This window comes from Silurus aristotelis (genome assembly GCF_946808225.1).
Source record: "Silurus aristotelis genome assembly, chromosome: 18".
Classification (NCBI taxonomy): Eukaryota; Metazoa; Chordata; class Actinopteri; order Siluriformes; family Siluridae; genus Silurus; species Silurus aristotelis.
The window spans coordinates 15,756,150-15,782,905 of NC_139591.1; the positions used below are offsets into that span (position 1 = coordinate 15,756,150).

Genomic DNA, 26,756 nt, shown 5'->3' on the forward strand with positions numbered 1-26,756 from the left:
GAGCAAGGTCACCCACATCTGTGGCTTTAATCACTTGGATCTTTCTCCAGTGCTAAACAGCAGTTGTCATCCACAATAATGTGGCAGTCAGCACTGTGGTTGTCATTTCTCTAGTGTTCTTTAAACATATAGAAATATGTTAAACACTTCTAAGTGTGGGTTTCTCATAAGCTAGCTGTGTCTAGAACGTTGTAAGGAAAACATTGTTGCATTTTTTGTCTATTACAGGTGTTACCTAACTTGTAGAAAGTGTGTATAGTACTTCTGAGTGTAGCCAGCACTGCTCTTAGTCTCACTGCACTAGTACTATACTAGCATCCCTTTCTGGTTAGTCAATGATTTTTTTAATTACTTCACACTTAATAAATGGAAATGCAATATGACCCACCACGTGTCTTCATAGCTGTTTGTATATCCATTAAAGATAAACAAAACTCTAGATTTAATGTTTAAAAAAATTATTCAATTGAATAATTGAATGTTTCAATAGGGCGAAAATAGAAAATTATTTACAAGCTGGTTTGCGCTGCCACCATGTGGCAAAGGTGTCGAACTGCAGTCGGCAGTATGTAAAGTACGTTAGATGTTTTTAATAATGTTTATTAAAAATCCTTATATGCAAGTTTCAGTGAAGCCTGGTGAAGTTCACAAGCTGTAACTGGTGGGTTGCTCTCAGATTTTAATAAAAAAAATTTATCAGGATGAAATATCAATGTGATATGAGGGCAAAATCTATGGTCCATCAGGTAGCAATACAGTCTCATAGCTTTATTTTGCTGGACCCTGCAAAACAGTTTTGTTCATGCTCAATATGCATGTGACTGTTCTTCAGGTTCTTGGTTCTCTCACTGTCCAAAAAAACAAGCAGGAAGGTGAATGATTCTAAGCAAAATTCAGCTATAAGTGTGTGTGTGTGTGTGTGTGTGTGTGTGTGTGTGTGTGTGTGTGTGTGTGTGTGTGTGTGTTTGTGGGGTGGGACTTGCATCCTATTTGTGGTTTGTCCAATTGCTCCTGAGATATTAAAACCTGACAGTTAAACTGTCTTTATCATAAGCATCAAATAACATGAGTAAATATAAGCAGATTAGGTCAAAACTAGCAATATGGTGAGTTGTTTCATATAGTACACTGACTGTCAGTGAGTGTTACTTGGAAATCATTTATAAACTTGTGTCATGTGTTAGGTTTTATAAGGTCTGTTGATCTACCACATGCCAAAGCCAACATTGATGTTTATTCTATTTATAATACTGTCATTATGCAACCGGTAGTAGCTTTGGTACCTTTATTTCTGAGAGTGTGTTCAAATAAAGCAGATTGCATTCCGTATGATTGTGGCTCTATTAATGATTGCAAAAAGTTTTATTAAATGATCAATGTGATGTTAGGATAAGCAGACACATATAATGATTTCTTAAACGATTCGTTCTCAGCAACATGTGAAACACTTAAAAGCCGGAAAACTCCAGTAAGCTGCAGTACGTGTGGCAGTATAATCATATAATCATATAGGACAATGCCAAAAGGTCAGTTGTCTGCTTTCATACAGCATGTAAATGATTTATATGAGAAGCAGGAAGCTATTCGGATTCACTTCATTTTGCAAAATACAACAATCGCAGCATGTCACTGCGAACAAAAAGCAACTGTCATAAAAGTTTAGACTGAATTCTGACCTTAATGTAAATAAGTTACAGGCTGAGCAAATGCAATGAAAACCACAGGAGTTTACAAATCATGTTCAAGGCCTTTAAGGCACATTGTAAGATATAACATGCCTATTAAACTGTATATTTCTTAGTCACTGGGTGATACATATTTTGTACTTTTAGTATTTTTTTAATCTGGAAAGCTTGAAAGGTACTTCAAGTTTTCAAGGTTATTGTTTTTGTTGTTAGATAATGATATATATATATATATATATATATATATATATATATATATATATATATATATATATATATATATATATATATATATTCAGTGTTATTATTCAATGCTGCAAATATACCGTTCAACAAGGAACAACGCCTATAAGTTTGGAGACACACACACACACACACACACACACTCGTGCGCAAGCCTAGGGTGGAAATTTCCGCACGGTCCCAGTGCGCATGTGTATAAAACCGGTCCGTTCCAGTACTGAGTCAGTATTCCACACGTCATGGCGGGGGCTGCACGGTCCTGCCACGTGATCATTAGATTCTAGAGCGCTCCGAAAACAACACATGAAGCACAAGAGCAGTGCAGAATATGAAATACCATTAAATAGCATGTTCATAGAAATATTTTTAATATACAGGTGCAATATGAAAATTTTTTTTGTTATTTATGCAAATGGAGCATAATTGCGCTAACCGTGGACAAAAATCTAATGTACAAATAAATGACAGTAAATTGGCTCACGGATCGCTTTCCTAATGTTAGCATCTGGTTCTATTTCGGTTTTGCTGGGAAACATTTCATAACATTTTGAAAATGTTCTGTTTTGATTCACAAAGTGAGCTCTAAGGATTTGACATTAAAACACGATGTTTTCTTCTGATTGATTATATGATAATTGTATGTTAATTATGTTCAAAACGTTTCGGAAAACCAGGGAAAGCTAATGAGATCAGAATTGGGATACAAACAAACAAACAAAAAAAAAAACAAAGAAAAAATCTTACAGAAAGTTCACGCAGTTAATAACTGACAGCTTAATTATTTTTTTTTCTGCTTTATAGTATAGCTATACATTCTAAAAACACTATTTTATGTTGCAATGTTTGTTATTCGTTTACTATACATTTAGGGTCTACTGTTTCTATAAATAATCTACATCTTATAAAAAAAATTGCTCAACTATAAAACTTAACATTATGTCGGTGAAATTAAAACCTGCTGAATTGCAAAGCTGTCACTAGCTTGATTTGTTTAATTAAATTTTTTACCACTTTGTTGTGTTTGCCCTGAATTCTGGCATGGGTTTTCTCAAATCTTTTTTCGAAGCATAACAAATATAAACATCAGTTTGAGTAAAATGTTTGAGATCTATCTGGCTTTGATACTTGCAATTTAATATTTAAGAAATGCCAATGTGATGTTTGCATGAGAACAACTGTGATGTGTAACTGGAAATCTTAGCTTTTCTTAGAGGCGCGGAAGAGTATAAAAAGGTTCATATGCACAAATATAGACCTAAAAAGTCTAAAATTGGTACAAAGTGAATAACATACAATTGAAAAACATACTTTTTGACAGTTTTTGTTACCTGTATTGACAAGCAGCCGTCTGTAAAAATGTAAAATTTTAACTTTAAAATTACATTTTCATTCCTGACACTTTTTCAAATGCGTGGTAAAAAGTTTCTACTTTATATTTTAGGTGAAACAAGTCCAAACACCTACAGTTTGGTTTTTGCTTCTAAGGAATGGAAAGCTGTGGCCACGCCCCCTCTCAGTGTAGAACAGTAGACGCGCGCGACGTGAGAAATCACTCACACCGTGGCTCAGGATCTGCTCCGGTACTCCATCACCGCTGTCGGAAATACGAGGAGGTGGAGTAACCTGCCTACTTCATTGTTTGCGGAGGAAAACCTTTTCAGGTTGAATATTTTGTGTTATTGTTTGATTTGAAAACAGTTCAGTTCAGGATCGGGTCTCGCGCCGGTATCCGTAGAGTGGTTATTGTATGTCGTGTTGGCGCGCGTGAACTCCTGACCGCGCGGACACTGAATGGTTATGAGAAGCTTTTCCTTATGCACACTGTCCGGGCACCATGTCTCTGTCTGCCGCGTGCACGACACACGCGCGTTCGCCGTCTGAAGTCGAGCTGTCTCCAGCCGGACTCTGCGCACGCGCCAGCACAGGGTACGAACTTTTCAGAATGCACACGTGAAGGGTTTGACTATGACATTTGAACTTATCTAAATAATCTTACCAAAAAACATAGAAAGGATTTAAATCTGTTCTGGCTGAATTCTGCAGTGATCATGCTCTGAACTTCTCCTGAACATGCACTCAGAACCAAACTGTACCTTTCCTGTACCTGTCACTTGTGAAAATGAAAATGTGTATAGTAGTGAACCTTTACATAATTAGACATTGAGGAGCATGTCTGCATCGTTAGCTGTTAAACGTACCAAAGCTGTACAAAGTGACAAGGAATAGTGCAATTTAGTCCTTTAACTATTGGTAATCCAATGAATGGTTTCTATCAGGATTATTCTCAAAACCTGATACATTATGTGTGCTGGTACAACCAAACGGTGATACAGTATGAGCATGCTTGCTCAAATCTCTTAAAACTAAAGTACTACAAATTTATTAATTATTTACAAAACAAATGTGCATATCTGCAAACACCCTGGGTGAGCAGAGATGTACTGTGCAGTGTTCTCTGTATTAGTAGTATATGCACAGTAATTAAGTTTGCACTATAAGACATTTAGGCTTTAAATGCAATGTGGCACAGTCACTCATGGCCTGTTATTGCACAGGATCGCATATCACTCAGAAAGAAACATTACCACACAACCACAGTTCATTCTTAAATGCTCCTTTAGTTATATCTGACTGGACCTACTGATTGGAGAGATGTCATAGGAGAACATGAGATCTGGAGGGGGGACAGATCAAGGCAGCTTAATCCAGTTGCTACAGAATGGTGGCATGGACCTGTTTGCTCTAGTCTAAGGCAGGGTTTGTTTCTTAAGCCTGCTGCTGTTTCCTCCCCTCTGAAATCAACCAAGAATTACCTCACTTACAGAGCTGACTCATTTCATGCTAATATGTCCCACCCTGACATGTCTGCAAGGAATGCCGAAGGCTACAGCACTAATATAAATGAAATTGTTTTCTGTAGCAGAAGGTTTTATTGTTTTTATTGCTCTTGAGGTGATTGTGATAATTTGGAAATAGTTTAAACCCACGATTCTCAAAGTGGTCTCCTGTACTCACAAAAAAAAAAAAATGATAAAATTAGCATGGTCAAAGTTTATTTATCATTTATTGTTGAATTTGTGTATATATAAGTTTAACTGTTTAACTGAACCCAAGTATTGAGCAAGTACTGAATAAATGTGAATTTATAGTAAACATGAATCTAATCAGAGTTTTTATGCAAATACGTTCTGCGAGTGGCAATTTTAGCAGTAAGGTGCTCTTTCCAATAAACACCAAAGACACAATTGGACAATTGAAATAATAATTTAATGGCTTGATTATGTTAATAAAATAAATCTGCACTGAGGGGCCTGTAGATTGTCTTTTACATTCTGCAAACACGTTTGAGACTAATTGAGTTACACAACCGTATGGTGAAACCATTGCTTCATGTTTCTTTTTAAAGCATTCTCTTTAGGACAAATCACAACTGAACATACAGTCTTAACAAAATGCTGCTGCTGCAAAAAAAAATCCAAAATGCTGAGACAATGTTTATATGATTAAAAGTCAGTACACTTTCTTTTACTATTGTAGAGTCAGATGTAATATCTGTTCAGGGGAAAAATGAGCGAGACGAATATTGAGGCTCTAAAAGATATGATATGACAGATGTCCTACCACTAAGTTTGTATTTCTACAAAGCTTCACCACCTCACACTAAAATTAAATGCCTTCTTGCAAGTCCATCATTGTGCATTCACCTTTAGTAAACATTACATCTGTTGTAAAGGGATGAATGTGTTAAATTTTGAGTTTCAAACTAGCCAGAATTCTGTAACTGAAAAAAACAAAAAACATGACGTGAGGTAATTATTTTAGTATAAAAAGACAAGCGAGTCCTATCAAGAAGACAATGCTTAGGAATTTGGTGTTAAGAGTGAATATCTCAACATTTGTGTAAATAACTAATATTACTGAAAGCTGCTTATAAAGCATAACATTTCATTTAATGCTGAGAGGCATCCTATATAGTGAGTTCCCCACATCTTTCTCATTCGTGCGTGCTGATATCATCTGCCAGAACAGAAGAAGAAGCATGTGTACTTTTTGGGATACTGACTGTCTTATCTCTGATCAATCCATAGGCTTTTGAGGAACACCTGTAAGTTCAATAGTGCAATACCATACTGAGGTCAGCAAGGTTCCACATATGTGTAGACTGTTTACACTTTTTGTAGTTTGAGCCCCCTGGACCTCTGAGGCTACACTACAAAGACATCTTGCAGAGTCTCTGCAAGTAATTGCAGCTGCAGTGACATTACGAAAGTTGTTGTTTTTCTTGTCCTCGCTTTGGCTTTGGAAAATACTGAGGAAGCCTACAGGCTAATATCCAAATGCTTGGTGAATGAAGACTCTTGTCCACAAGGCAGTGATCTATCGGAGTAGGGAAATTCAGAGTCCAAGTGTTGGCTGCTTCCTCCGTTGCTGTGGGATAAGTTTCTTTACCCCTCGTTCTCTTTCTCCTTGAATGATGGAATGATCTGGATGTGGCCAGAGTTTCCCAGTCTGTGTCTACAGGCATAGAGTTATACTGCCCCTCTGCAGGCATTGGGCTGCTACTAAGTGGGGAGGAGTTAAACTGATGCCAAGGCAGAAGTTTACAGAGCCCAACCACAACTGGCATCATAACAAATTCAAGGTCTGGCATCAGAAAAGTTTTTTTTTATGGGCTATTCAAATTTACCAATAACAAGTGGAAGAAAACAAGTAAAAACTAGCTTTGACTAGTTCCTTTGTTGAGAAAAATATATACTCTGGCAATCAGTTTACATTGTTACAGTATAAACGCTTGCAAAGCTAAATCACAATTTCTAAATTTTATTTATTTTTTTATATACATATTATTCTTTATTTATTAACACATGTTTAAACTTCATTCAATGATGTGCTTTTCTGTTTCCACTTTGGTTTATGTTCTTTTTCTTACACACGTTGCCATAAATTATGTAATGGAGGGGGAAGGGATGTGTTTGTTTACATTCGAATTTACCCCAGCCAGCTTCAGCTAAAATCTGCGGACTAAAGCTCTGAAAAACATGTCGCTTTCTGCATAGTATGAAGTAATCATTTTATAGGGGAAGAATACATCTTACATGTTGCATTTAATCTCTCCCCATGTCTTCATGTGAACATATTGGCTCTGACTCAACCCTTGTCATTTTTATGTGAAAGCTCTTAACCTTAGAGTCTGCAGCTGATGTGTGGGCTTACAGGCACGTCATGATCCACCTGTTTAGGCTGCCACTGGCACAGGGATTTATACATGACTGCTAACACGACATGAACCAGAGTCCTGTGTTTGTATAAGTCGGATGTTATAATTAATCTAAAGTTGCATATTTATTGCACAGTTACAATCAGTCAACCATGTAACAGCAGTGTAATTATTTCAGTTGTGCAGGAGCAGGTAAAGAACTTCAGCTAATTTTTTTGAATTGAAAGAATCTCAGTGAACTTAAGCAGTGAACAGTAAAGGTGTTTTTGAGTATTTCTGAAATGGCTGATTATACCTAACCTTGTTTATGTAGCTGGGGGGATTTAAAAAAAAAAAAAACTACTGAGAAACCGGTCTCTGTGTGGAAATGCCTTGTTGATAGAGGTCAGCCGAGAATGGCCACACTTGTTCATGCTAACAGGAAGGATACAGTAATTCTAATTGACACACTTTATAACCAAGTTGAGCAGAAGAGCAAGAACCTATTGGACACAGGCTCACCATATCTGGACAGTTGAAGAATGGAAAACCTTCTTTCTTTTTATATTTTAAACTGTACTTTAAGGTCCAGCAAGTAGTACAATATTTCATTCAGTCTAGTGTGAGCCTAGCCACTCCATACAGATACATCCATATCAAAAAAAGGTTGTGTGTGATTGGTCTGTGCCCCACTTTGACAAAAATAGAGTGGTGGCATGAGGCCTGCTGGCTGACTGGTATGAAATTTGATTATGTAATATGAAAAGAGGAGGATAGTCATTAGAAAATCCCTAATTTGCTATTATACTTATTTTATATTGTGCATAAGATGACACTATGAAAATAACTGTAACCCCAATTTAAAAAAAAGGTGTGAGGCTGTGTGAAATGTAAATAAAAACTTTTTTTATAGTAGAACGTAGAAAACATATCAGTGGTATGCGGTTTAGCTGAAATTGGCAAAATATCCAAGGCCTTCCTAAATAAAGATGTCATCTGGGTGCAGGCATATGTTGCTCTTAAATTCTAATATTGACGGTGCCTTTCCAGCTGCCCATTCCATAGGCACTAATGTGCCCTTATACCATAAGAGATACAGGCATTTGAATTGAGCTGCGATAGAGTTAGTTAGTTACATTTACTCAGTTTTAGCGTTTGGTATGTTTTCCTTGTTTTATTTTGGAGCGAATGTGAGTTTATGAGATTAGGAAATCATTGCATTCTGTTTTTATTTACATTTTACACAACTTTTTTGGCATTGGGGTTGTATGACGTTTTGTTGACCTTTAAACAAATGACCTAGTCAAGGGAACTGGTGATCCGTCTCTTCATTTCCGAGTGAGACATTTAACAGGCAGACGCAGACAGCTTTAACCCCTACAAGGAGCTTGAGTACTTATACTCCACTTGCGTGTCAGAGTCACCTTTATCATACATGACTTCATTCAGTGGAATGGTAGTGACTAAAAACTTGCTGCATGGATAATGCGATTTGAAACGAAGCATTAGGCTCTTAGCAGAAGGTCAGATGCAGGATTATCGCTGTCACTGGAGTACAGAGCTGCCCACAATGCAAACATTTTTACAGCTAAACAAGCGAGATTGCACATCATTGCCAGGCCACACAGTCATAGTCATTAACTTGGTTCTACCTCAGCATGTTGCAAAAATATTTTTCTCATTTCATTTAATCACTGGTTAAAATTTATGCTGTAGACAGACTACATGAGATGAGTGCCACTTATTTTTAGCTGCAGACAAGTCTGTGCTGGGATTAGTTTGACCCAGTGCCAAGTGGCATGTCCGTGTGGCTCGCAGGCTGCGGGGTCTCACTTTTGCACTGGTGCAACTGTTGATTTCTGTGAAGATGATAGATGGCTTGTCTAAGATCACTCAAGCTGAAGGACTCCATTCATACAGATGATGGGCAGGGCACAACATTCATAGCTCTAAGAGCATAAAAATACATGTATTTATTTGTTAATAGACATCTAAATAAAAATATAAACATTAGATTTGATAGTATTTATTCCTTTATATACTATATATATATTTTAAATAAAGTATTAATTTTTTTTTTATAATACGTTTAACTTTACATTGGATCCTATAGATTTTTAAAATTTTCATTATATAGTCAAAAAATGTGAGTAATCATTCTAAATTTTTTTTTGCATCATTTTTGTTTCAAATGAATACCCAAGACTGAATCTTTTTAATTCAATCTCTTTGCTTTAATTCACTGTAAAAAATAAGATGCAGGTAAACATACCTTAAGGTAAAAACCATTGCAAATCCACTACAGAATTGACTTGTATGATCTAATAATGAAGCACAATTATATTTCTATGACTAAAGGTACAACATGTGTTACACTCCCTAACTTTTAGAGAATAGGATGTGAATGTTGGGTACAATTTAGAGTAGTAAAGCATGAATTCTTACATAATTATTATAATGCATAGTAGAATTTAGCTGTGTATGATGAATTCTTGTCAATCCAGTATAACCCTTTTTGTTTTTCTGTTTCAGACAAACCAATACTGGCTGCTCCAATGTTCGTCTTTCCAGGGATGACAGCTGCAGTGAAGGTAAGGCTTAAAAACTCTTACAATCTCTACAATTTCTTACAAATAAGCAAGTTTAAATGCTCTGTACATTCCCAAAGTTTGTATTATTGAGACTGAATCAACTTTATTTGTGTGTCTTAATTAGAGGGCTGCAGAAGAAGATGGGCCTGGTATGTATCTGACACAAGTATACAAATGAACTGTAGTTTCACAGTTTTAAGGAATTCATCATTGGTTTCTGCTAAATTCTTTTAGGAGCATGTGGGAAGAAACGCATGAGAACGCTCACCTATCCATCTTTGAACAGTCGGAACAAAAACGGTAGGAATACATTTTTTGTTCATGTTTTGAATGTTTTTCTATAAACCTCTAATAATTTAAATCACTTGCAATTATCTTTTTTTGCGGACTTTTACATATACATATAAAACATGAATCAGGTTAATGGCAAACAATAAAACTCTAAATAAAAATTCTTCCCAACCAGGATCCAATAGTGTAAACAAACGAGTTCGGTCAAGTTCTCTGTCATTCCCACCGACTTTACAAGGTAAGCAAGCTCTCCCCTATTGTTCTTTCTGTCCCTTAGGCCAAAAAACAAAACAAGGTGCCTCTCACTAATTTGGGATCCAGAGGATGTGATAGACATAGTACATACCATATTTACTTACCTCTATTTAGTTTAAACTCCTGCTAATCCCATCCAGTTTAATGAGCCAGTCAGAGCTCAGGTTCCAGTTCAGGCCTCATTTCCTGGTTTCTGTTTCACACCCAGTAACAGAAATTACTATCCCCTTTAATAGGCCGTCACTTTGGTACAGAGTGTGTGCTCTCAGCTTTGCAAATTCAAAAAAAGTGGGTTTCATACACTGTAAACGGCAATATTTGCATTTTAGTTTTAAATGTGTGCTTGGGGACATCGCCAAGGATGATTAACTGCAAAATAAAGCTAAATTGCTTGGCTGAAACACTCTTTTTTTGGTTAAACTTTCTTTCTCACAGTGTATTAAGCCCTAAAGCAAATGACTGTATCTTTCATGGCTTCTCCCATTGATTAGTGTGTCACAGGGTGGGGTGTATGAGTCATTATTGGATACATTTCTTGATTAAGAGCCAAAATACTGCTTCTTTTAAGTGACAACAAATCAGTTGTAACTGTTCTTGTTTTGTTTTCCTTAAAGTCCCGAGATCAAATATGTTCATGCCGTCAACCTTGCACAACATGAACCAAAACTCTTCATCCGCAGGTTATTATCTTTTGCTACTTATTATATTCTCTACTTTTTAAAAATAATTATATATAGTAACACTATTTAACATGTTTATTAGACACCTCTGGTTGTGCTTACAGCATTTTCAAGAGGCAAGGTGAAGAATATGCCATTAAGGCCGGCTTCAATGATAGCACCTGAGCCCTTTAGCAGCTGTGAGAAAGCAGGTATTAGACAGGTACTGCATAAATCTACTGTCCCAAGCTCTGGTTGTATTTATTGTCCAACTTTATTTTATTGCGTATTTATTATTTATTGTGTTTAAGATGCAAAGAGGTTCTTGTGCTCTAAAGGTTTATATAATTTGATCTAATAGTTAAAAGCAGTTAAAGCAGAGGCATTTTTATTGCACTCATTTTTATTATTAATTCATTAATTATTATTATTATTATTTGTTTTTGTTTTTCTTAATTTTGTTGTGCTTGATACTCCAGGGTGGCCTTAATGCAGACAGAAACCTCTCCAGGGTTACAACTGATCACCCCTCATCTAACAGTGCCTTAGAACAGCGGACATTACCCCAAATGAGCAGGTCAGCTTGCTTCTCATGTTTAAACATAAATAAGTATATATTAAAGCTGTCAATCGAATAAAATATCAAATTCCAATTAATCGCAGTATTGTCACGAGTTATGTCATGATTAATCGCAAATTAATCACACATTTTTAAATGTTCTTTAAATTAGAACTTTTTAATACTCTCATCAACATGGGCTTGGACAAATATGGATGCTTAATGCAAATGTATGTTTAATATTAATTGAAACCATACACAATCTAGAGTATAAAGATAAAATATTTTTGTATATTTGAGCAACATTGACACTGGGAAAATTAGCTTTGCATTGGAAATAATGTAAACTCAGATAATCCGTTTCACACAACCAAAAATATTCATATAAAAATAATTATTTATGGTTTTATGTACAAATTATTGTCCCTAATGTATTTGAAACAAATACCAATGTTTAGTGCACAATATAAGGTACAAATAAAAAAAATTATCCTGCACTTTACCTGTGAAAAGAGTTGTGGCTGGCATGGGGGAGATGAGAGAGAGGACAGGTGGAGGAGGAGGGTTATTGCGTGGAAGGGGAGTCTTCTTCCATGAGAACACTCTTGGTCACTATAGTAAACAGTACATTCTCTAATAAACAGTACATTCGAGCGAATGCAGCCTGTACGAGGGATACACCCAGGAAGCTGAGCTCCTATTGTTTTATGCAGAGAAAGATAGAAAGAACCATCGTCGTTCGCATGATGCTCGATGTTCTCAATGCAAGTAAAATTTTAATAAACATTTTTGCTCATCCTGCAAAGCATCCGTAAAGCACGTTACTTACAATCCAAGGTTCCACTGTACATAAATCATTAAGTCATCAAACGGAACCTTTGCTATGTTTTCACACGACGGTTTGAATCCATAGCGCCAACATTACCTGCTAGCCACTTCCTGGTTAGTGGCTAACGCTAGCGCAATGGATTCTTTACCGTTTTCATGCATGTGCAAAACAAATCATATTTCCGGTACGGAGTGAGTACCCACTGTGACACTGCGCTAACTTACACTGCGCTAAGATTATTATTAAATCTTTTTTTTATATATACCTTTGGCACTGTTGTGAATGTTTTCAAGATTAATAAACATTTTTAAAAATGCACTCAAAGTGCGAGGCGGAGACTAAACAAGCTTGGGGTCCGGCACTTCTGAAGGAACTCAGATTTACTATGTTCCGCACATAATATATTGTGTATATTACACATAAATTGTGTATATATATATATATATATATATATATATATATATATATATATATATATATATATATACACAGTGAGGAAGATAAGTATTTGAACACTCTGCTATTTTGCAAGTTCTCCCACTTAGAAATCATGGAGGGGTCTGAAATTGTCATCGTAGGTGCATGTCCACTGTGAGAGACATAATGTAAAAAAAAAATCCAGAAATCACAATGTATTATTTTTTTTTTACTATTTATTTGTATGATACAGCTGCAAATAAGTATTTGAACACCTGAGAAAGTCAATGTTAATATTTGGTACAGTAGCCTTTGTTTGCAATTACAGAGGTCAAACGTTTTCTGTAGATTTTCACCAGGTTTGCACACACTGCAGGAGGGATTTTGGCCCACTCCTCCACACAGAGCTTCTCTAGATCAGTCAGGTTTCTGGCCTGTCGCTGAGAAACATGGAGTTTGAGCTCCCTCCAAAGATTCTCTATTGGGTTTAGGTCTGGAGACTGGCTAGGCCACGCCAGAACCTTGATATGCTTCTTACAGAGCCACTCCTCGGTTATCCTGGCTGTGTGCTTCAGGTCATTGTCATGTTGGAAGACTCAGCCTCGACCCATCTTCAATGCTCTAACTAAGGGAAGGAGGTTGTTCCCCAAAATCTCGCAATACATGGCCCCGGTCATCCTCTCCTTAATACAGTGCAGTCGCGATGTCCCATGTGCAGAAAAACACCCCCAAAGCATGATGCTACCACCCCCATGCTTTACAGTAGAGATGGTGTTCTTGGGATGGTACTCATCATTCTTCTTCCTCCAAACACGTTTAGTGGAATTATGACCCAAAAGTTCTATTTTGGTCTCATCTGACCACATGACTTTCTCCCATGACTCCTCTGGATCATCCAAATGGTCATTGGCAAACTTAAGACATGCCTGGACATGTGCTGGTTTAAGCAGGGGAACCTTCCGTGCCATGCATGATTTCAAACCATGACGTCCTAGTGTATTACCAACAGTAACCTTGGAAACGGTGGTCCCAGCTCTTTTCAGGTCATTGACCAGCTCCTCCCATGTAGTTCTGGGCTGATTTCTCACCTTCCTTAGGATTATTGAGACCCCACGAGGTGAGATCTTGCATGGAGCCCCAGTCCGAGGGAGATTGACAATCATGTTTAGCTTCTTCCATTTTCTAATGATTGCTCCAACAGTGGACCTTTTTCACCAAGCTGCTTGGCAATTTCCCCGTAGCCCTTTCCAGCCTTGTGGAGGTGTACAATTTTGTCTCTAGTGTCTTTGGACAGCTCTTTGGTCTTGGCCATGTTAGTAGTTGGATTCTTACTGATTGTATGGGGTGGACAGGTGTCTTTATGCAGCTAACGACCTCAAACAGGTGCATCTAATTTAGGATAATAAATGTAGTGGAGGTGGACATTTTAAAGGCAGACTAACAGGTCTTTGAGGGTCAGAATTCTAGCTGATAGACAGGTGTTCAAATACTTATTTGCAGCTGTATCATACAAATAAATAGTTTAAAAATCATATATTGTGATTTCTGGATTTTCTTTTTTAGATTATGTCTCTCACAGTGGACATGCACCTACGATGACAATTTCAGACCCCTCCATGATTTCTAAGTGGGAGAACTTGCAAAATAGCAGGGTGTTCAAATACTTATTTTCCTCACTGTATATATATATATATATATATATATATATATATATATATATATATATATATATATATATATATATATATATATATATTCACAGTGTATACAATCTTATGTTTTATTTCCACTGATTGCTTGCTCTTGCCTGCCAATGTTTATTCTTTATTCTTTATATAATCTTTTGTATCTAAATTTGGGGCATGATGACTGCTGTCATATGAGCTGCGAATTACTGTTAGAGGACTATCAGGGTGACTCACAGCTGTTCAGTATCATTATGCAGAAGTTTATCTCTATAAGTGAATAAATGTCTTTTGACAAAGAAATATTATGCAAGATCATATTTCTGATCTAATAATAAAAAAAAAAATCAGAACAGTAATGAATGGTACTTGAAAATAATGAATGAATAAAATACACATCTTAGAGGTTATGATTCTTAGCCTTACGAAGTGTAAGGCTGTATATAAAATCAATTTACCTGTAAAGATCCAAAAGAAAATAAGCAAATATATGTATTGCCTGATTGCGTTATACAGATGAAAATGTGTGCCAATTGAATGTCTTCACAAGAGTCTCTTTAACAGCAGGCAAATGTTAATTATACATTAAATAATAACTTGCTGGTTAATTAAATATAAGACTGAATCCAGGGGGTCTCTTTCTTTTTCAGAAATATCTCACAGTCCAATACTGATATCACTGGAAATGGCCAGTTTGTGTTTGGGGAGAACATGAGTGAGAGGGTGCTGGTAAGTCTTGTTTCATTTCATACTAATTATAGTTATTTCTGTATGTGCTATGCTGTGATTTATTTTGTAAGCATTTTGGATGGATTGTGGATTGTCTCTCAGAGTCCTCCCTGTAGTGAGGACAAGTCTGACACGGACTGCAGCTTAAGTGACTCCGATTCCTCCTGCTCAGAAGTCACTAGCACAAGTATGTGATGTTTATTTTGGATGAATGATGTTGGTTATGAATGAAAATTGGACAGATTAAACATTAACAGTCTGCTTGGATATTGCTCTGCCTCATATGCGGAACATTTTGAATAAAACTATTGCCTGCCAAATGACACTTATGTAAACAGATCTATTTTAAGCGAATCATACCTGAGTGTTTGAAGCTGTCAATCATTCAGCCTGCGTTTCACAGGGTTTGAAACCACCTAGTGGTTGAATTTGTGCACTGATTCTCAATAAATTAATATCATGATCCATTGTCTTTTATAATAAATTGATATTGCTCGAATACTGAGCAAGATACCAAACGAAATTATGATCATCGTACCTTTGCATCATGTCTCATACAGCTCATACCGAACCTACATTTTACCACCCTGATCTGCCAACAATAAACAACAATGGACTTTTTAACCATTATAGTTAGATTTAATGTTGTAGAACTGTTCTACTGTGGCTTTGTGGTGATAACTAAAGAAAAGTTTGGTGTGTGCCTTGTCTATAGCAACTGCACAAAACACACTATGGGAATCTGCTGCAGCCCACACGGCGGCTTGCAGGAGACACTGTCTGCTTAAACAAGTGCAGATCTTCACTGGAGAGGAGAATGAGAGCAATGTTGTCCAGGTCTGAACTACGCGTGTTTACTCCATTTAGAAATAGCTTAATGGTGCCACCTGTTCAGGTTGTTTTGAGACTGTGCCTTTGAAACCTTTTAGCTGACGTGCAAGCTGTTCGTTTTGGAGAGGGGAACCCAGTCGTGGCGTGAGAGAGGGAGAGGAGTCCTGCGGCTGAATGACTTGCAAACTAAATATAAAGGAAGTTTGCAGTCAAGAATGGGTATGTAATGAAATTAGAATGTACCCGTGACTCAAATTCGATTATTTTATGAATATATTTCTAATCACTATATTATACTGTATATCATGTATTCTTTGTAAAGAACATATTTATTAGTTTAGCAATATAAAACATGCTTAGACGAGCATATTACTCCACTATACAAGAGTAACTCTCAGCATTATGCTGCCACCAGCATGCTTCACTGTCCATATATTGGAGATCAAACGTTTCATTATATTTATAGCAATCTGAAATGGTTTCTTCACAGTAATGAGGCACCAGGGCAGCCTGAAATTGATCCTGAACACTAAGTTGTACCCACACACACACCTGCGGCGCCCAGCACGGAGGAACCTACAGGTGACGGCCACTGACTTGGAAACGCACAGCGTACGTGTTTTCCTTGTCCAGGCCAGTGCCCGAGACATTGCCCGCCTTTATGTGGCAATTCATCACAGACTGGTGGCCTTGCGCTGCAGTACTGCCATGTACAGGGACCGAGAGGGACACTGCAGCAGTGAGGACAACGACAGCGAGGACGAGAAGGCAAATGAGGAGGCGTTCTTAATCACACACCCTAGATCTGGTAAAAACTAAATCTATTATTTTTATATATAAACCATATTATGTTAGTGTATAAGCCCATATGCATGATAGTGCTGTTCCACTTTTAGTAAAACTATAAAATGGGCCAATCTGGCATTGATTATACTTAAGGCAAATTTTTATTTGCTTTCTATAAAGAAGAAGACAAAGAGAATGGTAATTTCCAGTGTTTACTATGGAGGCTTGATTTGCAACAAATAGAAACAAAAATACAGCATACAGGAATTACAATAAGAAAATGTAGTGTCCTCCGTGTCTTGAACCTATCACACATACACAATTATTAAATCATGTCTCTTTTTCATTAAATATTTTAATAGCCTTTATTAGAAGTTTACTTATTACTGATTTGTAATTCCTTCCAGAGGATTATCATTGGAGGAACAGTCATTCCAGACTCCATTCATGAACATCCCGCTCATCCTTGTGCCTTACAAAGATTCCCACCATTCTAATGGTCTAAGCCATTTTTGGACTATTAAGATCTTCTGAATTTAAACGGTGTGGAGGCTTTATTGTGGAGTGACCTGGGAAATTATGTCATTGTATTTAACATGGCCTCTTCCCAAGAACAGTTTTTTTTTCTCAGGTTGAACAGTGAAAACACATCATATAATAATTTTTTTATGATTTTGGAAATATTTTTTTATGATTTTGGAAGAAAATGGAGCCAGGCACAAGAAGTATGAATAGGGTTCTGTTGTTCCACTTTTAGAAACTGAATTATTTAGAACTGAACAGAACATGTTGGAGGAAATTTGTTTGTTTTTTTTGTATATTTGTTTATATAATGTTAAATTATGTTGTAATATGAATTTATTTTTCTGTCATTTTTAATACCAGAGCTGTACAGATCAAACTGTGATCTTTTTGGCCCGGATCTGACTATATGCTGCAACAATGCATGTCAATCAACTCATGATGAACTTTTAATAATTTTTTAATAACTTTAAATAAGTTAATAATGTGGTTTTAAACATAGGACCACATCTGAGCCCTTCTGTGATAAATGGAAAGTAACTAAGAGTTTTAATGCACAAATGTTCTTTTTTGTTTATTCACAAGCTCAGAGACTCTTACACATAACTGTGAAACTGTGACGTCTGCCAAAACTGGGTCATGATAGATCTATGCAAACTTCAAAATGGGCCAATTCTGGGATGACTATCTTTATTTACATTCTGATTTCTTTAATAGCACTTTGTAGGAAAAACGATTAAATTATATGCGCTTTCTGTTGCTGAACACAAACCTACTACAGGTCAATTCAGTCTGTCTGTGACAATTATTTATGTAACTGATAGATAACTCTGTTCTATTAACAAGGGATTTCTGTTTTCCAGTCTACCTCATGAACAGTATTTTAGTCACACCATCTAATCTTCTGCACTGACATTTTGGTCCTAAGGGGAGTTGGTCATGTTAATGAAAGATTATTACCTGAAAGCAACTGTACCATTTTATTCTGTTCTTTAACCTGAAAGGTTTCAAAAGCAAATTTATGTAGCGTCTACCACCACAATTTTGTATTGTATTTTTTATTTTGCTATCCATTAACTTTAAAAGGGTAAAATATTTGGAGGAGGATTTCAATTGTGTATATTTTTCTATATGTATTTAATCTTTTAAATGACTAACTTTAGTGAATGAAAGGCTCGGTCTGTTTTTTTATGAAAATCACAATTCTTTTTAAGGTTTGTTTCTGACTGGTCACAAGGATGTTGATCCGTTTTCTATGAAAATTATAAGCGATAACAGGAATCAACTTCTCTTGTGGACAAGCCAGAGGATTAAACAAAGCAGCAAATAAATAAAAAGGGATGACATGATCATTTTCACATAACAGCACACCCTGACGTGTTTTTATTGCTGAAAACAGCAATTTTGCAAAGACCCAAATCCTGAATGTGGATACATTTCAACATTTTAAATGGTTAATGGACCAACAAACCATAAAGTCCATTATACTTACCACTACTTTGTTACATCTACAGAAGCTCAGGGTTTTGTTTTTTATTTTACTTACACGCAATGCGATTTATGAATTGATTTCTAACTAAGCTATACCAAATTGCACCATTTGCACAGTGTAGCGTTTAAGCAAAATAGCAAATATTTTGTGGCAACAACAAAATAATCTGACCTTTGCTGAGAAAATTAGCATTCAAGCAGCAACCCCTCAGCAGTTCCTGCCTGTAATTATTTTGGACGTCTCGTGGGGGGAAAAGCTAAGCCACGTTTCCTGGGCAAGCTGCTTCACTGGTTTAAGATTTTATCCAGTAAATTGTGCAGTGGAAAATAAGAACACACTATCCCCACCCTTATTACTTTCAAGCCAATTTAATGGTCCAAGTATTGAAAAAAGTTTTGTAAGTTTTTTAAATATGTGAATAAATCAATGTATTGGTTAACATGCAAAACCAAGATCTCAAATTCAGCTGGTAAAGGTTTAGAGATTAAAACACTTAATATGCATGGGAGTGACTAAACCGCATTCATGCTCACGGTAATGCAGATACAGTATATTAATGTGCTCTATTAAAGTCAGTCTTGCACAGACAAAGAGTATTGCTTTTCTATCCGTTCTGGCTAAACAAAAAAACTATGGGAAATTACTTCAACTGTCTGAAAAACATTATTTCTTAACAGCATTAAAACCTTCAAATCAGACCACTGAGAGATGATTACATTAAGCTTTAATTTATACATTAACAAAATACACATTAGTATGCACTGGTACTCGTCAGTAAGAAAAAAAAAAAAGTTCAATACAAAAGTTATATTGAAATGATGATTTGACAGTATGACAGTGTTGTCAGCACAAAAAAGGAAGACTGGTGTTGGCCAGTAATTGTGCAACTATTTAGCGATTTAACATTCATAAGGCCTAGTGCTTTGGCTTCCGTTCCACAATTCAGCGTTTCTCTTGGCCACCCGCTCCAGCTCCTTTTCTAGTGCTTCTGCTGAGAGAAAACAAGAGGCTCTCTGTTCCGTCTACAGAGACAGCGTCGACACAGCCGATTAAGAACTGACTCCATGAGCAGCGGCATCAATAAAAGCGTGCACATTTAAAAGAAATATACATAATTGGATGCAAGGAAATTTATAGAAACAATAGTTTCTATCAAGTGCTACATCATCAATAAAACATAAGTGAGCCTCTGTGTTTCCAGAGCTCATATAACTTACAGTTAATTACATGTATGAGAAAGCAGTTCAGAGGGTATATTAAAGTTAGGTTTTGATTATTAGGGAAAATATTGCACAAATATATTATTAGCAACTCAAAATTATGCATTAATATGCTTTCAAGTAATTAAGATTTTACTGAATTCCCAGCATACAATATATATTATTGGTATAAAGTACAATATTTTAAATTACAAAAAGAACTCCAACGCTTACCAGTGGTCAACTTCAACAGCATCGTCGAACTGCCCCGAGACTGCGAGAGCACCAGAGTTCGCCTTTGCATCATCTGTGAAAGAACAACCGTTTTAAAACTTTAGGATAATAAATTAAATAATAAAACAGCTTTTTCTTCCCAATATATTGTGGTTTTAAAAAGGGATTTTTGGAACAAGCCCCTGAAAATGTTGACATAATTTAAGAAGGTTTGGGTTGAGTCCGAGACGAAATGTTCTACAAAGTGGCTTTGAGTACTTAACCATGTGTTATCGATTTGAAAACAATAAATTATAGCTTTGATATAATATAAATGAGGATATTGTTGAATATAATAAGAGGATAAGTGTAATAACCTAAACTATAGTTAAGGTTTATATAAATCCAAATACAGCTACCACTTGGTTAATTAGTACAGCAATGACAAAAAGATCATTCGTTAATTTTATAAATGTGTGGGCTACTATTTCAGACTGGAAATCAAATCATCACACATGTGCTTTTTTGTTGTAAAATTGTACTAAACCCTTTAGCGCAGCTTCCGCATCCTCAGTCCTGACACCAGCCATGCATCGCTGTGAGTCCGAGGACTGGCTCAGCATCCCTTCCAGCCTCTCCAGTGTGCCCTGGCCTTCCATGTTCAGCTGAGAAATGCCCTCCTCAAATGAGTAATACGTAGGCAGATCAATCTGGCCCTGTTCTATAGGCCAGTTACATAAAAAATATATAATAAAACAGATGTACAAGTAAAATGATATACAATAAGAAAGTAGTAGAAAAGCCTTACCTGCTTCCTCGACATCATACTCATCACCATCGAAATCAGAGTCCGAGTCCTCTGGATCGGGATGCAGTGCTTGGCATTCAGACACAGCTATAAACATCTTCTCTACTGTAGTTCAGATACAATAGGGGCGGTCACAAAATATATTTACAAAATGCATAATTTTGAAATGGTGTGATAAACACTTACAAGATCCTTTATCATTTGGAACAAAGCGGATCTCAGTGAACACGCCTGTGGAGACTTCGTCATCCTCGCCCTCATCCTCCTCCTCTTCATCGTCACTACTTCCATCTGCTTCCTCTTTTGCTTCCACCTCATTATCCTTGGAATCTTCTTAAAATACAAATCGGATCAAGGTAGCACAAGAAATCATCTAATGTTCTATACACAAGAAAGATCTTCTAAAGATTACATTTTTCCAGTGTAAAAATATTTAAGGAGACCAATCAGCACATGCAAAATGCAGTCAGTATGTAAAATTATTCAGCTGAAGGCAGTATATACAGTGAGGAAAATAAGTATTTGAACACCCTGCTATTTTGCAAGTTCTCCCACTAAGAAATCATGGAGGGGTCTGAAATTGTCATCGTAGGTGCATGTCCACTGTGAGAGACATAATCTAAAAAAGAAAAATCCAGAAATCCCAATATATGATTTTTAAACTATTTATTTGTATGATACAGCTGCAAATAAGTATTTGAACACCTGTCTATCAGCTAGAATTCTGACCCTCAAAGACCTGTTAGTCTGCCTTTAAAATGTCCACCTCCACTACATTTATTATCCTAAATTAGATGCACCTGTTTGAGGTCGTTAGCTGCATAAAGACACCTGTCCACCCCATACAATTAGTAAGAATCCAACTACTAACATGGCCAAGACCAAAGAGCTGTCCAAAGACACTAGAGACAAAATTGTACACCTCCACAAGGCTGGAAAGGGCTACGGGGAAATTGCCAAGCAGCTTGGTGAAAAAAGGTCCACTGTTGGAGCAATCATTAGAAAATGGAAGAAGCTAAACATGTCTGTCAATCACCCTCGGACTGGGGCTCCATGCAAGATCTCACCTTGTGGGGTCTCAATGATCCTAAGGAAGGTGAGAAATCAGCCCAGAACTACACGGGAGGAGCTGGTCAATGACCTGAAAAGAGCTGAGACCACCGTTTCCAAGGTTACTGTTGGTAATACACTAAGACGTCATGGTTTAAAATTATGCATGGCAAAGAAGGTTCCCCTGCTTAAACCAGCACATGTCCAGGCACGTCTTAAGTTTGCCAATGACCATTTGGATGATCCAGAGGAGTCATGGGAGAAAGTCATGTGGTCAGATGCGACCAAAATAGAACTTTTGGGTCATAATTTCACTAAACGTGTTTGGAGGAAGAAGAATGATGAGTACCATCCCAAGAACACCATCCCTACTGTGAAGCATGGGGGTGGTAGCATCATGCTTTGGGGGTGTTTTTCTGCACATGGGACAGGGCGACTGCACTGTATTAAGGGGAGGATGACCAGGGCCATGTATTGCGAGATTTTGGGGAACAACCTCCTTCCCTCAGTTAGAACATTGAAGATGGGTCAAGGCTGGGTCTTCCAACATGACAATGACCCAAAGCACACAGCCAGGATAACCAAGGAGTGGCTCTGTAAGAAGCATATCAAGGTTCTGGCGTGGCCTAGCCAGTCTCCAGACCTAAACCCAATAGATAATCTTTGGAGGGAGCTCAAACTCCGTGTTTCTCAGCGACAGGCCAGAAACCTGACTGATATAGAGAAGATCTGTGTGGAGGAGTGGGCCAAAATCCCTCCTGCAGTGTGTGCAAACCTGGTGAAAAACTACAGGAAACGTTTGACCTCAAACAAAGGCTACTGTACCAAATATTAACATTGACTTTCTCAGGTGTTCAAATACTTATTTGCAGCTGTATCATACAAATAAATAGTTTAAAAATCATACATTGTGATTTCTGGATTTTTTTTTTTTAGATTATGTCTCTCACAGTGGACATGCACCTAAGATGACAATTTCAGACCCCTCCATGATTTCTAAGTGGGAGAACTTGCAAAATAGCAGGGTGTTCAAATACTTATTTTCCTCACTGTATGTACCAGAAACTACTATAGGGATAGAGATATTAGTTTAGAAAAGTGAAAGAGTTTAACCTCTTTTGTTTGAATAAACTGGTGTCATAGACAGTTTAAAAAAATAATAAAATAAAATCATTTAAAGATGACTATTCTCTATTTTCATGTTCAAAACATTAGTCTATTATGCTAGTCAAAAGTGACAGCCCAAAGCAACACTATAAAGCAAATATGACCTTTTCAATTGGACTTCAATTAGCATTGAATTATTGCTCTAAAAATATCCTCTCATCTTCTTCTTCTTCTTCTTTCGGCTTGTCCCATTAGGGGTTGCAAAAGGCAGATCATCCGTATCCATACCCCTCTGTCCTCTACATCTGCCTCTTTCAACCCGACTACCTGCATGTCTTCCTTCACCACATCCATGAACCTTCTCCTTGGCTTGCCTCTTTTCCTCCTTCCTGGCGGCTCCATCCTCAGCATTCTCCGATATACCCCATGTCCAAACCATCTAAATCTTGCCTCCCTCACCTTGTCTCTGAAACGACCTACATGCGCTGTCCCTCTAATAAACTCATTTCTAATCCTGTCCATCCTCATCACTCCCAACGAGAACCTCAACATCTTCAGCTCTGCTACCTCCAGCTCCACTTTGTTTTTTCCTCAATGCCACTGTCCCCTTAACCATACAACATCGCAGGTCTCACCACAGTCCTATAAATTTTCCCTTTCACTCTTGCAGATACTCTTCTATCACAAATCACTCCTGCCACTCTTCTCCACCGACTCCACCCTGCCTGCACTCTTTTCTTCACTTCTCTAACACACTCTTAATTACTTTGCACTCCACTGCCCTCCCTCTCATTCACACACATGTACTCTGTCTTACTCCTACTGACTTTCATTCCCCGCCTCTCCAGGATCTTCTCAACCTGCTCCCTACTCTCACCACAAATCACGAGATCATCCCCAAACATCATAGTCCACAAAGACTCCTGTCTGACCTCGTCCTTCAACCTGTCCATCACCACTGCAAACAGTAAAGGGCTCAGAGCTGATCCTTGATGCAGTCCAACCTCCACCTTGAACCAGTCTGTTGTTCCTACTGCACACTACACTGCTGTATTTATTTTCAGATACAGGTCACAAAAGAGCACATTAGAAGTATCTGGGAAAGTAGCTTGTTCAGCTTTTTTTTTCAGTTTTTAAGTTTTCCAAGGAAGCAGCTGCTTTTGTGTGTCAGACCACAGTAAAGACTGAACCAAAAGACCACCAGATAAAAAGGTTATGCACGATATACAATGTCTGCTTTCAACAAGACCACACACTGAATCTTGTTTGCGTACACGAAAGCTAAAGGTTGTGATTATGTGTGCTGTTAAGGCTAATTAAAAAGTTAGCATTGATATTTCAACCTCATAAAGTCATAAATCCCAATAGTAAGAATGCTACTCTTACATTTCCCAAACACCTCACTGAGAACGTTGTCAGTCCATTTATATTTTTCTTGATTTTCATTTTCTGACACACTTGAACCAGGTAATAAATACTGTAAATAAATCTGACTCGGCAATGTTTGGAACAGAAACAGAACGGACTGGTTCTTTTCAGTCTTCATTCAATTTGCATTCATACCTTGATGTTTGGAGTTGACCTGCATGTATAGGTGCTCTGCAGGATATGCGCTCAGGTCACGGGAGATGGCATGGAGGCTTATAGAAGGATAATCTAGAGAAAATCCTACTCCAGATTCATCGACCCAAGATACACGACTGCCATGGGGTGAAGAAAATTAAACAGTATTTTATAAAGGAGAATCACTACATATAATCTAATTTGACCATTATTGTTATAACATTCAGAGGCTTAACATTTTGAGGAATAAAAACATGAAGTTGTTTTAAGGCAATTATAATAGTTTAATAGGGAAAAACACAAACAGGAAAGGTGCATCAATGGACTTTTTCTTTTGGGCTACTAGTTCAGTTGCTGAAAGAAAATCCCAGAAATCCTTTGGTTGTTTTCTGTCTCCAGATATATATTTACTTTTTTTTGTTTATTTATTTATTGTTGTTTTTTTTTTTTTATCGAGAAACAACTCGAGCACAATTCATCCATTTATACTAGGCACTAATAGGGGAAAAAAACAGCCATTTTGTCAGTCTGAAAAGTTTCCACGTTTTTGCAGAGTTTCTGGAGCCAGAGTAAATCACACCGCAACTCAAGATCTCCTATGTAGCAGGAGAATGTCTGAGATACAATTTCACGTCAACGTTTTACCTTCTAAGTCAGCATGGTTTATATTTACCTTTCTGCAACGCAAAGAGTTCCTGACCCAAGTTTTTTCCCGTCCAGGACGGCGGTAATGTCCACTTCCTCATGTCTCACTCCTTCTCTTGGAGGAGAAACATTTTGCAGCACGACCATCCTGTACAATGGTGGGACTTCTTATACATTTAATTCGCTGCTTAACACGCTGCTCTGTGCCTTTCTAAAGCTTTAGATTTGCTGAGCCATAGTTAATGTGAGTAAAGCAAACGATGGTGCCTAACTGGATGCTTTTTCTCTTTTCCTCTTTTCTTTCTCTCTGACTGGTCTGGGGTGTGTTGGACCTATACACTACTGGTGGCGTGTTTTAGGGGCGGGAGTTGGAAAAAAAAAAAAGAAACCCTACTGATATCTAACATAAATCAAGCCTTAATTTTTTATAAAAAAAACCAAACAAAAAAAAAACAAATAAGTTTTTATTTTATTCCAGCAAAACGTCGATTAGACAAAAGACAAGCAGTATTTTGTTTATCAATGAAGAAAATCGTTCCCGGAAGCCACGAGAGCCCACCTGGAAGTTGACAGGTGACACCCCCAACACACACACACGTTTTCAGAAACTCCCTTTTTTATATTCAGTTAATAGTTTGGCAGGTTGCAAGTCCTGATATGAAGATTGGCAGATGAATAACTGTTTCCCAGACTGTTTGTATTGCTCTTATTCCACAACAATTCGCCACGGATTACAATTTGTGATAAAATTTTTCTTTAGTTCACTCTTAACTATACAAATATTAGCTTAATAAAGCTATTAACTGTTGTATGATCTGCCTTTCTTTTTATAGTTAGTAGGGTAATTTAAATAAAATTTTAATACAATGAATACAATATAATGAAGACTTACACATGGCAGATATGCCTATTGATTGTAATAGGTGAACTCTGAAAACTCCTTCCTTAAAACGTTAAAGACACATAACCTTACAGAAAGTTCATATCAATAAAGATATATGACAGGGCACATTATTATAAACCTGTGATCACAAATTAGTCAGAGAAGGCGTTAAAGAAAATCCAAGAATTCACTGCAACTCTGAATGTTTAAGCCAAAGACAGAGAGCAAAAGAATCTGATCAAATATCATACAAATTTGGTATTCAACTGTCAATTCCCAAATACCAATCAAGAAGGGTGCTTAAACTGAGACAAGTCAAGCCAGCCAATAATATGCTATTCCTCCTGCATCACACTCTAAAGAGAGAACGATCAGCCCTCTTGCAAAGCTAAAGTCTTTGAAAACAGCCACAAATATAAAGGTGTGGTACCCTTTTATTATGACAAATGTACAAGATCGTATTTATATGAAAGCAATTACAATACAATTAACAAAAAAGAAAAAAGAAAAAAAAAAA

The 26,756-nt window shown here is 37.0% G+C and overlaps 1 protein-coding gene and 1 pseudogene across 5 annotated transcripts; one reads left to right on the plus strand and one right to left on the minus strand.

The window, feature by feature from the left end:
- The first annotated feature begins 1,516 nt into the window (after positions 1-1,516).
- LOC310741544 (ran-binding protein 3-like) lies at positions 1,517-18,446 on the plus strand (annotated as a pseudogene). The gene is made up of 15 exons (XR_014538230.1): positions 1,517-1,526; positions 3,734-3,854; positions 9,658-9,716; positions 9,841-9,865; positions 9,951-10,016; positions 10,183-10,245; positions 10,877-10,942; positions 11,047-11,144; positions 11,401-11,498; positions 15,062-15,140; positions 15,243-15,327; positions 15,856-15,977; positions 16,070-16,190; positions 16,462-16,779; positions 17,165-18,446. The product of XR_014538230.1 is annotated as a ran-binding protein 3-like (transcript).
- Positions 18,447-19,478: 1,032 nt separating this feature from the next.
- LOC310741099 (methylosome subunit pICln-like) lies at positions 19,479-26,747 on the minus strand (the record flags this gene model as incomplete). Of its 4 annotated transcripts, none has more annotated exons than XM_083568594.1 (7): positions 25,385-26,747; positions 24,712-24,848; positions 21,178-21,321; positions 20,992-21,096; positions 20,731-20,904; positions 20,205-20,277; positions 19,479-19,793 (listed from the first exon to the last, which is right to left on the minus strand). In XM_083568594.1, coding segments are annotated over exons 1-7 (753 nt in total). In that variant the 5' UTR covers positions 25,504-26,747. The 4 variants fall into 4 exon arrangements, with proteins under 4 accessions (XP_083424720.1, XP_083424718.1, XP_083424719.1 ...); XM_083568592.1 differs by having other exon boundaries at positions 21,178-21,324; positions 25,385-25,717; XM_083568593.1 differs by lacking the exon at positions 19,479-19,793 and having other exon boundaries at positions 20,201-20,277.
- Between the last annotated feature and the right edge of the window lie 9 nt (positions 26,748-26,756).